The 13,201-nt window shown below is 34.8% G+C and overlaps 1 protein-coding gene across 1 annotated transcript in view; it reads right to left on the reverse strand.

The window, feature by feature from the left end:
- Window positions 1-4,990: 4,990 nt before the first annotated feature.
- Window positions 4,991-13,201, reverse strand: part of LOC134853538 (uncharacterized) — a 48,879-nt gene continuing 40,668 nt past the window's right edge. Inside the window, exons 4-6 of the mRNA XM_063869536.1 lie at window positions 7,986-8,155; window positions 6,411-6,557; window positions 4,991-5,392 (exon numbers count right to left, since the gene is read on the reverse strand). Of these exons, the coding sequence (XP_063725606.1) occupies window positions 5,090-5,392; window positions 6,411-6,557; window positions 7,986-8,155 (620 nt within the window). The 3' untranslated portion in view covers window positions 4,991-5,089. The remainder of the gene's footprint in view (window positions 5,393-6,410; window positions 6,558-7,985; window positions 8,156-13,201) is intronic.

Consider the following 13,201-nt stretch of genomic DNA (forward strand, 5'->3'; position numbering starts at 1 on the left):
TCTGAATTCAAAATGTGAGGCTAGCCGACAATTTTTAGAATGCGACATCTGGTCGTAAGCGACAACAGCTACTTTTTTTTTTAAAAAAAAGCGACAATTCGCAACAAGGAAGAAGCAATTAGCAGTTGCTTGCTCTAATTCGCTCCATTACGATTACAATGTTGTTTTTTTTTTAAAAAGAAAGGGGAAAAATTTCTATGAACAAAATAACAGAAAATTTGGCCAAAAAAAAAAGATTTAGGAATCATTACCATTCGTTTGTTTGGCCAATTAATCGTCAACCTTTTTTGGTAGACTGGGCAATTACAATTTGAGAAACAGTAAAATGGGGTTTAATAATATCAGAAATTCATTGAAACTGACGGATGAAAACTTAATATTTTCATCAGGGGTGGATTTAGGGGTCCAACCCCCTTTTGTACTATTTTGAGACATCCCTTTTTGGTCTTCAGGGCGCCAATTTATATTAATTGGAGGAGCGCGCGCCCAAAGTTTTCCAAAAAGTGACTAAAAAACGTCTTTTTGGCCTGTATTTTCAAAATTTCGACTGCAGCTCAGAAGGTTTGGCGAAAACAGGCGTTCTTGAAATCAGGCGCGCTTCGGGAGAGCTCGGAAAATCGATTTGGTTGACTTTAAAAAAATGTCGACCAAAATTTCGAAAACTTTTTAAAAATCCGCCACCTCGAGTAAGTTCTAGATCCGCCCCTGATTTTCTATACTTTTCACTTTTTTCAAATTTTCAAATTTATTATTTTTTAAACATCTACAATTTCTATTGAGTAAATTTAATGGTAAGCTGTTGCAGCTTCGTTTTCAATTTCTTTCGAATCATTAATTTGAAAAATTTTCAAACATATTCGAACTCAAGAAAAATTTTAAGATAGAAAAAAAAACCTTTATATAAAAATCTTTTGTCATTCCAAATGTGGTTGTTCAGTTGAATAAAAACACAATTTTTATGGCTTTTTTTCACAATTGCAAATCAATTAAAAGATAAAGCTGTACTTTTTCAGCAAAATAAAAAAAACGGCAAAAAATGAAAAAAAAAATAAAAAAAATAATAAGGAACAAATTATTAGGCCATGAAGAATAAAACTTCCGATATGAGCTGCAGCCAAGCTTTTGATCACGAGATTAGAAGTTTGACGTCTTTGCAGCTGCGCCTGGTGGCTTAACAGGTGTTAATTAATAGCCCTCAATAAATCAGATACAACATGTGCTATCTAATTCCCAATCATATGCGACAAAAATTAGCACTTTTATTTGAGATTTGTGTAAGAAAAAAGTTTCCTACAATATAAGATTACGCTCGCCATCTTTATGTGTATCATGGCAGTTGAGTAAGCTTAATGAATGCATCATTTGATTGCTGTTGCTTCAATTTTTGAAAAGTCTTTGTAAATCAAAATTTTGGCCTTTTCTGTTAAACCGCTCAAAATTATTAACTGAGCTTCCATTTTCAATTAAAATTCTCATTTTTAGCTGGAGTTTTTTTCAAACAATCAGAGCACTTAGAATTAGTGTTTGAGTTACCAAAAATATCAGTTTTGGACCGTATTACAGAAAAATCCCCAATTTGTTGATTCAAAATATAAACGCCGAGCAGAGCACACAAAAATTTTAACATTACGAGGCCAAACTGTGCACTGGATAGGCGCACAATTTTGTGTCTGTATGTTCCTGGATTCCAGGGACAAGTATTTAAATATGTTCCAAGATGTAAATTAATTCCACTTTCAAAATTTCTGTGGATTACGCGTACAAATACCTGTAACCTAAATGTTGTCGCCACATTGATTTTGTTGCAATTTCCTCAACGAGTGGTTATGGATAATTGTTCCGGATTCAGCAAATGTAGGCGGATTTCGCAAATGTAAGTGGATTCCGCAAGTTTATGCGGATTCCGCAAGTTTATGCGGATTCCGCATAGAATTTGCGAATTCCGCTTACACATTACAGAATCCGCTTACAGCTTGCGGATTCCACCAGCAGTTGCGGATTTTGCGACACCTCAGATTTACTAAACACATATATCATTATTTGTTCAAAAATTCCTCAAAATAGTTCCAAAGTTTCGATCAATACGGTGTTTTAGCTATTTGTCCGTGGAATGCAAAACAGCAAAGAAGATCGAAGAAAAATAGCATTGTTGCGGATTTCACAACAAATCTGATTTTTGCCTGTTGCGGAATCCGCTTACAATTCACAAAACGCACAGTTTGGCCTTGTAATGAACCATTTTTTTGAAATTGTAAAAGCCGCCCTAGTTAAGAGTTTAATCAGAGAAACGAAGACTCCTTCAGACAAAAACAAACTTGAAAAATTAGTTTTTATGGACTTAAATTGCCAGGCCGACTAAGTCTAGCATTTTGAAAGTTATGATATGTAACAGCTGTTACTGACGATTTTATTCTTAGCTAACATTTTCAAGTCTTACAGAAGTCTTGACGAAGGTTAACTTAAAGTAAAGCCTATCACTTAATTTTAAATAAAAATGGTTCTGCTCTCATCTCAAAAAACTTTGTTTCTTACTATGCTAGCCAATCAATATAAAAATTAGTATACTAATTTCTCGAAAATTTAAGCTAAGTATTTCAATCAAATTATTCCAAAAGCTCATCTTAACAGAAAACTTACAGCTACAGAACAATTTTATTTTAAGAGTATTGTAATTTAATCCCATCCCAACACCTGATCTAAAATTGTCAGTTAAGCCTTTTTTTGTTTGTCACGCTTGCTTAAAAACTATCGCAAAATCAGAAATTACTGGCTGTTTCAACGTAATTGTTTGCTGCCAGTTCCTTCATTGTTTTTTTTATATTCAAGCAATCGAGTTTCAAATTGTATCAAAGTTTTGCTTAAATAAAAGTTAAAACAAAAAAAATTAGTGTGCATAAACCAGCCGAAGTATAAACCAACCGCAAATGCGCTGTATATAGGCTAGTAAAAAAGTTGCGTCATTTGAAACCAAAGTATACCAGCCAGCCAAAAAATAACGTCGTATGAATCAAATTTACATAATTTTCATAACTGTTATATAATTGCCCAATAACTATTATGTAACAATTACGCATTTTCGACTGGGTTGTATGGTAGCTGGTTTATGCATCGGCGGGTTTATTTACCACCAAAATATATACTTAAATAATGTGCGCTCTGCTTAACGGAAATTACGAGCGCTGCTTTCATTTCAACCACATTAGGCAAAAATCAACTAGGTACTCTACACTACTAATTTTCCGTACCACCAATTAATAGAGTTGCGACTTCTTTAAACTTTGAGGTGGTCTGAATAGGCATCTTAGGTGATTTTAACATAAAACTTTTACACAATTATGAGGAAAAAACATGGTATTAAAAAAAATTCAATTCGAACAAAAAATAAACTTAAATGCCTAAAGGTTGGCTTTAGCCTTCATTTTCTAACATTTCATGTCAGTTTAATGTTCACGAATGCATATGAACCAGTTGCTGAACAATTTGTTGTTTTCAACCCGCCAACAAAAAACTTCTTAAGCACTGCAGAATTAATTCGACAGCTCAAATTATCAGAAAAGGTTTTTTTAAACACATAAAACTTGAGTTATTGATGAATGCTGCTGATATTTCAAAAATTGCGCCTTGAAGCAGCTTAATTTTCAGATTTTCTAGCACCTTTTTCTTAAAGAAACTGTGCTATTGGAGAAAAACGATGCAACAGCTTATATTAATTTCTACTTAACTTCAACTTTACCGCCGCACTTCTCAAACAAAACTAGTTTTTCTGTACTAACCATACTAACTTTTAGGTAGGGGCTGGTCTCGGTAGAGCTGCGCTTCGTAAACACAAAAAGCTCTATAATAATTAATAGAAAAACCTCGAATTAGTAAAAATTTGGCTACTTCGATCTGCGACTAAGAGATTATGAGTCTCTCACGCACTAACCTCTCAGCCACTGACGCTTAATAAATTACAAACACTAGCCAAACAAGCCAGAGAACAAATGCTATGAAATTTCCAATGCTAGATTGTGATTATAGCAAAAGTGCCACCAAATAAGTGAAAGCTTTCGGGTTAGGTAGAAACAAAAAAGTTTGTGCTAATAGACTAAGGCTCGCAAGCTCACTAGTGATAACATAGCTAACTGACCGTTGTAAAAGAGTAATAACGCAAGGAAACAAAAAAAACTTCAGAAGTTTAAATAAACAAAACACATGTTTAAGCTCTTTGAATTTCAAACATTTGATGATGGGTGCTTTTTGATAACAATAACTCAATTTGAGAACACTGGATCAATAGTTTTTTTTATTTTGCACCGAAACCTGAAAAATAACTCCATTTTCAAAACTAGAAGTCAATCACCATTTTAGTGACTTTTACACTTTCGCTGTTCGACAGTGGAGTTTGCTTTTCTTTTAACACAGGAAATGAATAGGACATAAAAATCAGAAGTTAAACTGCGAAAAATTGAGCGTGAATAAATTTTAAGACTTTTCCGTGCTCGAAAAACCACAAAAACTAGTCACCAATAAGGCAGAGAACAGATGCTAACACTTAGTCAAGGCGATTTTGGCTGGGAATACTGGATTTGGAAAAATTTCAATTAAAACATTGCTCACTTAAAACACTGCTTGCTAGTTCTGTTGTGTTAAAATCTACCCTCGAAACCAGTCAATGCTTTTTTTTCGATAGGTGAAACCGCAAAAATATAACACAGCGTGAACAGCTTTCAAGACTTTCTCCTGAAGAAAGAGGATAAATCACTCGAATTATGTCAGTAATAATTCATTTCCAAGTCGATAAAATAAAATTTTATGCTAACAAATAAAACATAGGACTAAGCTTGATCACATTGTAACGAACCCACATCAAATGAAAATTCACTTTGTTCGTTAACGCCAAAAAAACGTCAACAATACTTGTAATGCTCCATCGCAGACCATTTTTGGGAATTTTAGACATCGTAACAAAAGCTTGGTCAGACAGCTTTTCGATCCACTCAAAAAGGTCACTGAAAGTTTCAAATTATAACTCAAATATTTAAATTAAACACATAGTAATATTATTAAATTAAATTCTTTCAATTATCGAAGTTCATGTAATCCATAATTAAAAACTAGAATTCAATAACAGCCTCTTAGGCAATAAAATCATTAAATTTATTATTAAGTTAAATAATCCAGCAGACTTGAAAAGTTCAGTTGCTCTTGATGACTCGCTTGAATCTTCAGCGTCGTCTTTTTGCAGTTGTTTATTGTTCGGTTTCCTTGGCAGATCAAGCCCCCCGTTATTTGCCGAAGTGTCCTTTTGTAGGTGCAATTTGAGTGCTTCTGATGTTCCTTCTCTGGGTTCCAGGTGTATTTGACCATTTGCGTCTGGTTCCACAACTTCGCCCTCTTCAAGGACATACACCTAAATCAATTTAAGATTATTTGGGGGCACTTAGCATAGTGGTAAGGCGTTCACTTTAGAATCGTCAGATCGTGTAATCGATCCCATGCCATTGCAATGATAGTGTGTGAGGACGAGCTCTCACTTGACCTCTAGCTTCAGGTCTACCACAACCTGACCAAATTTGGCTGCAAAAGTGGTACCACGTGAAAGTTCTAGACGCACAAAAACGGCCTTGAGTCGCAAAAAAGAGCTTCGCTCAACAAAATAACACAGTCTGGAATGTGGGGAGATAATAGAAATGGACTATCCTCGACAGGACTGTTAAGGCCTACTGATAGCTCCTCTGCGATTCGCAGGAACTACAATTATTATAATTATTATTATTTCTGTGAAACTTAGTCTAAACAAAATTTTTTCTGTAATTTTGGATTCGTATATTTATAAGATAGACTCTTTCGTCAAACATGGCTAAAATTCAAAAGCTAGTTTTTTAAAAATCTATGGGATTTACTCTGAAACAACTGTGACCTTGAAACGGTGAAATGACACAAAATGCAAGAGTTTTTAAAACTTTAAACATGAACAGCCAAAAGAGCAATCTAAACTGATTGCGCTTTTTCAGACACGTCTTTTTGAATAACTTCAAAATTGGAAAATAATCTAATTCAACAATGATCTGCCATGCAATTTTTCAGAGTAAAAATAGGAAACGCGAAAATTCAAAGAGCTATTTTGAAAAAGTCTAGATCCCGATAACATCCCGATAACATAATTAGTTCCAGCTTGAAGGTCCAAACTATTTTGAAAAAAATGGGACGTTTTCCAAATTTGTAAAGAGCTATACAAAAACACAAGCAAAAGAAATGTGAAACATGTTTTCGAAGATTTTAAGGCTTATTTTTTTTCTTCAGCGACCCATCTAAATTTTAGGGACCCTACTATCATACTTTCACCGAAATTCATTATAAAAACTTGGTGCCCTAATCCAATTCTCAATTTAAAAATGTTTTTTCACTTGACATTGGTAATGACCAACCAGATCTCCCAGCTTCTCAATTCCGTTTTCATTCAAGCCTGTTCCAGCTATCCCCATTCCCAGAGAGATGAAGTCCGTTTCGCCGATAGTAGGCAACTTCTCAGAGGGACTATCTCCTGCATCACGTCTATCAACATAGTTGGCATTCTGAAACGAGTATTTCCGAATTCTCCGTTTTCAAATACCAACATCAATCAGCTAAACCAATGAACTACAACATCACAAGGGATCATTATCGCAATTCATGCAAAGATCTGTTTTATTCTTTTAACAGCGGTTATACAGGCTATGCAGAACATAGCCAACATTCAGTTGGAATAGTCAATGAACCCAAGTGAACAGAAAAAATACTGACTTAGTTTTTGGACAAATCTGAACTTTCGAATTTCAAAAAAAAACTGATGGCCTTCAAACAATTTGAATTGCTAGAACAATTTATGACTGACATTTTTCTGATAAAATAAACCCAATTTGAGAAAACTGGATCAATAAAACAATTTTATTTCACTTGGAAATCTGAAAATTAAATTCCACTTTCGAAACTAGAAGTCGCTCATGCTTTTGGCGACCTTAACACTTCTAATGTTCCATAGTTGAGTTTGCGTTCTTTTCAAAAAAGAAAATGAACTGAACTTAGAAATAAATCAAAAATCGAGCAAGAAAAAAATTGTGCATGAGCAAATTTAGACTTTTTCCTGAAAAACAAAAAAAGTCACCACGACCTATAAAAGAGTCTGAACAACGTTGCATGCAAAAGCTAGTTTTTAGACAGAATTGAAGACAGTTCTAATTTTCAGGCGACCCTTTCTTGCAAAATGTGTTGAAGTTGGTGCATCGCTCAACTTAATCAAATCTCTGATCCAACTTTTCTTAACTCCCTATCATAAGAATAATTAGTAGCAAAAGTTTGGTAGAACAGAATTAATCAATAATTGAGAAGAAATGTTAATGCAAGCTTGAGTTTAAAACGAACTCGAGTAATTTGCTGATTTTAAATTAACTCAGTCTGTCCGAACTTTTTGTCACTCTCTATAGCAAAAATTTCGAGCGTACAGAATTAATCAAAAAAGCAAATTGACCTATTTCAGGAAAGCGTCGCATAGTTTTTGAAACAAGACTAAAATTATAACTTAAGCCAAATTATTGGCAATATCGGTGACCTTGAACAACTTTAATAGTCAAAAAATGGTTGATATAGGGTATTTAGATTTTTATATGATTTTTTACACGTTTAACGGTTGAAATGGAAAAAAAATTTGATTTCAGTCGTCAAAATGAGATTTTTGTGTAAATTAACTTTGCTCAGATTCGGTATAAAAGTGAAATTTTGTGTTGTCAAAAATGGTTGAGTTCAATTTTTAGTGTCAAATGCTCCTTCTTTTTTCTCTGTGCAAAACTCCAAGATTTTATCCAATAACTATGGATCTGTATTGATCGAAAGCGTGTTCAATAGAGATTTCACAATGATTGTTTTTACATGAGCATCAACAAATATGAATTATAAAAATCATAGGTGGCAAAAGGGAGGTGGCATGAAAAGCAGAACTTCTTACTTTAAATCTATGATAACACTACCTGTTGTTGTTGTTGCTGGTCTTGATATTGATAGTATTGATTGAAAGTGGAATTTTCCCATTGCTTCTGATGCTCGAATTGCTCTCTTTCAAATTTGTACTGTTTCATAGTCTGGTGTATCCCCACAAAAGTCTGACCTGTTTGGACCAGCGATACTAGCAGACTACCGCCTATACAAAACATAGCCAACTGACAGTTGGAGAAGAGTAATGAACGCAAGGAAACTGAAAAATCCTTCTTGTTTTTTCAAGAATCTTCAACTTTTGAATGTCGAAGAAAAAAATAGATGGCATTGAAGCTCTTTGAATTTGGAAATCAATTTATGATAGATACTTTTTTAATAAAATTAACCCAATTTGAGAAAAACGGATCAATAGCTAAAACTTTTATTTCGCTGGGAAATCTGATAATTAATTTCCATTTTCGAAATTAGAAGTCCATTACGTTTTTCGTGACCTTTAAACTACTGCTGTTCGATAGTGGAGTTTGCCTTCCTTTTAACAATAAAAATAACTATTGCTGTTCGATAGTGGAGTTTTCCTTCCTTTTAACAATAAAAATGCACAGAATTTTAAAAAGTAATCACACGTCAAACCACGAAAAATGCGCGCGAACTAATTTAAGGACTGACTTTTCCCTGAAAACAAAACAAAAAAATCAGCAAGACCTATTAAGAGTAATCACTACATTCATTACTCTTACACATACATAACTTTCTCACTTAAACATTTTTCACAACACTTTTTTTAGTTTTGTTTGCTAAAGAAAAGGATAACAAAATTAAAAAAGGATAGCAAAGTTAAAAAAGGATAGCAAAAAAAGGATAACAAAGTTTAATAAAAGGATAGCAAAGTTTAAAAAAAAACAGAAGTAAAATTGTAGTGGGAGGTCAGCCTCTCGTCACTTTTCTCTTATTTTGTCTGAAAACCGAACACTTTCCGACTAATTTCTGTAAGAGAACCTTTTCAACTTTTCTTTTCAAAATCCAAATCACGACCAAAAACTCTTTAATATGGTACCACTACCCTTCAGTAATCAAAAAATTTTGGACAAAAACGACCTGAATTCAAAGTTCATTCCCACTCTTCGAGAGTTGTCGGAACAATTAAGTCTGATTACACATAAAACAACGTCGCTTTCCTCTGCAGTGAGTTCGGTTGACAACATTTAACTCCTAACAAACGAAGAAGCTCATAACAAATGAAGGTCAAAAACTAATGGCCTCTTAAAAACAGGAAACATTAATGTGACGTCCTTGCAGGACGCCATGTTTTTGATATTCGCCAATTTGATAGATATCTTTATGTAATTCACCTTAACATTAAACTGGAGATCAAACTTATATTTACTTAAACAATTAAAATATTGATAATTAACTCTACCAACCATTAGAGAGATTTAACCGAGCTGTAAGCCAACTGATCAGATAGAAAGAGAAAAATTTATTCTAATCATGCTCTGACTTGCTCCAATCGATGAGATAGATTCTAGAGGAATAGGTCTGACCCAAGCATCCCTCAGTGAAAGATATGCCTAACCGCTTGAAACATTTCTAACAATAATACACACTGATAGCCGGTAGTCCTTATTAATAACATAACGGCTCGATAACAAACTACCACTAGACAAAAAACAAGAAAGAAAGACTGTATATGACAAAAGTTCATCGCCGCTGTGGTAGCCTCGATCCCTGCTCAAAACAGGCTTCGGGCAAGGATTGAGAAAAAAATTTTAAAGAGAAATTTTGTTAACTCTTGTCTTGTGTTTTGTTGAGTTGTTTAGCGCCGTGGGGTCGTATTTCATTTTTCTGCGGGCCAATTCTTCTCATGCAGGAGTTGAGGCGGTTTCTATACAAAGATTGGAGATGTGATGTCTTGGATTGAAAACATGCAGGCGGCAAATGTAAAAAGTTAACTGCTTTGAAATCACCTGTGTGGTTTATTTCCAACTATTTCAGTTTTGTCATGTAATTATTATCTGCCGTTTTCTCATTTCAATTTATTCCCTTGAGAGCAACATTCTGCTTAACAAATATTTTGTTTCAACTCGTTTCAAATGGCAGGCGTTCTTATTGTGGCTCTGTATTCGGAAACTCTGCACCCAGTGTCGTCGAACTTACACTCAGGGTCAACTGAGAGCATCCTCAATCAATGCCCGATGCCGAAGTTTTTTTTTGAAATTTCCCACACGTAGTTTCTGCTAAGAAAAATTCAGCTTGCTATTAAAGCTGCTCAAACTTTTGGCCTCGTTTTCAGAGAGAAAGATTGATAATTGCTTAAACATTGCGAGTCAAACCTCAACACCAAGTCATGAAAACGTATAAGGAATTGTCTGCAAACAGTTTTACAGTTAATGCCAAATTGATGGCAATATCTTTTCAGAATATCAGCAAATCCACACTAATGTGAATATCGCTCCACGAATAATCCGATAGCCCTCTAACGTCGCCGATCCGATAGCCATCTAATCCGATAGCCTTCTAACCTCTAACATGTATATGAAAAATGAAATTATTACACAGAGGCCAAGCTGAGCTTCCTCGCACACTTGCCCAAAATATCCGGAAAAAAGTGAGAATTTGCAAAAAAAAACACGTCTCAACTGGAATCGAACTCCCAGGATTTGTCTTCTAAAGTATGAAGGTTACGATAATTTGGAATAAAGCTGAACCATCGAGCTGCAGGAACTAAGCCGACAAAAATGAACTTTAGTTTGCAAAGCGCCCGCGCGGATTCGAACCGCAAGTTTTGCCATCCCAGGCTGCTGTTTTAACTCTACGCAAAAAGAGTCGGATGGTTGTAATTGAACTTATAATTACCAAGCGGTCACGAAGTTGAAAATACCCGAGCAGAAACCCTTCATGCCGAAAAAAAATTCAACTTATCAAAAATATTTCTTTAAAAAGTCCCTTTCCCCTAAGAGCACAAACACTCGCACAAAAACTTTTTCGATCGTAACGACGCAATAACAGGCCACTAAGTCGATATTAATTAAGTCGAAAATTATTCGGCGGACAAAAAAGAGAAAAAATGAAAAAGTGCAAAAACAAAAAAAAAGAAAATGTGCAACTTTATTAAATCGGGCTGCTTAAATTACAACCAATGTGAAAAACAAAATAAGATTCTGCCGGATATTTGAAACGCTAAAAACAACTGCAGTGAAAATTCTTCACAGCTAAAATAAACGATTCTTAGATGTGTCAACTAAGCCGACAAAACAAGATGACAAGATATAGATCGAAGTGTTTTTGAACCGAAATATTTACCCTTTGAAAAACACAGTTCCTGGTCAGATTCGAATCCAGGACCTTTGCCGTTCCAGGCAAATTCTTTACCACCATGCTAAGTGTGTTCGAGACACGACTAAATTTGAATTCACAATGAACCAAGGTACCACCAGAGCCCACTGGAGTTATTTACTGAAAAAAGTACCCGACTGCAATACCCTTGCTTATCGCATGGGTTAAAATGTTAGTAAAAATGAAAAAGAGAATATGCTCTTCATTCCATGCCACATGCGCTATGTAATAAAACTAACTGATATATTTTGCGTCTGATAACTTAATACTAATTCAAATTGCAAGCCTCAATTCAAAAGAATAATTTAGTTCGCCATTTCCACTCGAACAAAACTATATTGCGCGTAAATTATTCCATTTTGGCAATTGTCCAATACCTATTACTTTCTGAAATACGGTCGCAGGTGAAACATCTTTTAAAATTTGAGCTCATGCTATTATTATTATAGCTTTACAATCAGAAGTCTGAAGAGCGTGAGCCCGATATGAAGTCAATGATGATGGTATGGATTGTCTTGGCGGCAGGTGCTGCAATGACATGCAAATTGCCAAGAACAAATGTCCAGTTCACTGTCAACAGCTTTCGGAGGGTTCGGCTCAAAAAATGAAGCCAAAACTTGTAAAGCTATGAGATTCGTCTCGAGAGTAGACTGACTAGTTCCGTACTCTGGACTACACCAAAAGATACTATTCAGCAATAGTAACAATTACATGAAACTTTTTTCATCCTATCTCTCTATGTTTGATTTTGAACTAACATAAAGCTGTCACAAGGCAATGATAATTTGCATGGTGAACAAATCAGCCACTCGCAAGGCACTTGTACTTCATGCAAAAAAAAAACAATTCGAAAAATTGAAATGTGGAGAGAGAAGTCCAAATGATCCTTTGAATGCTTTGGTATTTTCTGGAACTTTTTCAGAAACATTGAATCAAAAATTTTACATCCAAGCCCGGCTAAGCCTCCCTTCATTATAACTCGTGATGGCGCCAAATCTAACTGACGGTCTAAACGTCATTTGGGAAACATTTTGATATAACCAATTGCCTCTGAGAAAAACTTGGCACACCCATATCAATCCTCTGTAACCCTGATGCGGCTTTTTGTCACGATCATTTTGTCAAAAAAAAATAAGCTGAAAGGCGATTCAAACATTTGAATCACAATACGCTATAGCCAACAGACACAGCAAACCAAAATCAAAACTAGATTTTCCGGTGATTTACAAAGAATTACAGTAAATCCACTAACAATCTTGTACATCAACCTTCTATTCAGATCTTGAAAAAACTTGAAAAAATAGGAATATGAGAAAAGACATCAAAAATTATGAAAAAGTGACAAACATGTAAAATAAACACCATTAACCAATCAAAATCAAAGACTTTAAATTACATACTAAATTACGTAAATTTTACACAGAGGCGAAGCTGTGCTTTGCAAACAGCAGCGAGAACACAACTAGGAGCAGCTTTATAAAAAGCAGCTTTAATCATACCCCTTAAATGTTCTGCCGAGACAGCATCCACTTCTTGTTCTTTGGCAATGAAATCTTTACAAAATTTGTTGCATATTATTTCTAAATTTTCTTGATAATCTGACGATACCGTTCCTTCTCATATAATGTCCGATGAGGAGGGAAATACCCAAATTGAAATGAAGAAAGGGGCCAGAGTAATTGGTTCTGTCATAGGATCCGAGACTGAATGTAAAACTTTCTGAGAAACTCAGAAGAACAATAAAATACTGAAAAAACTTGGCAAGATCGCGAAAACATCACCACAAAACGTGTACTCCTGTTACACCAAAGGGGTACAAGAAAAACTATCGTTTTTAGCTAGAACTACCCCCAATACCACAGAAAACATGCAGGCCTGCGAGAAGATACTGCAGGAAAATCTCATTCCAAATTCAATT

This window comes from Symsagittifera roscoffensis, chromosome 8, assembly GCF_963678635.1.
Source record: "Symsagittifera roscoffensis chromosome 8, txSymRosc1.1, whole genome shotgun sequence".
NCBI classification, from domain to species: domain Eukaryota; kingdom Metazoa; phylum Xenacoelomorpha; order Acoela; family Convolutidae; genus Symsagittifera; species Symsagittifera roscoffensis.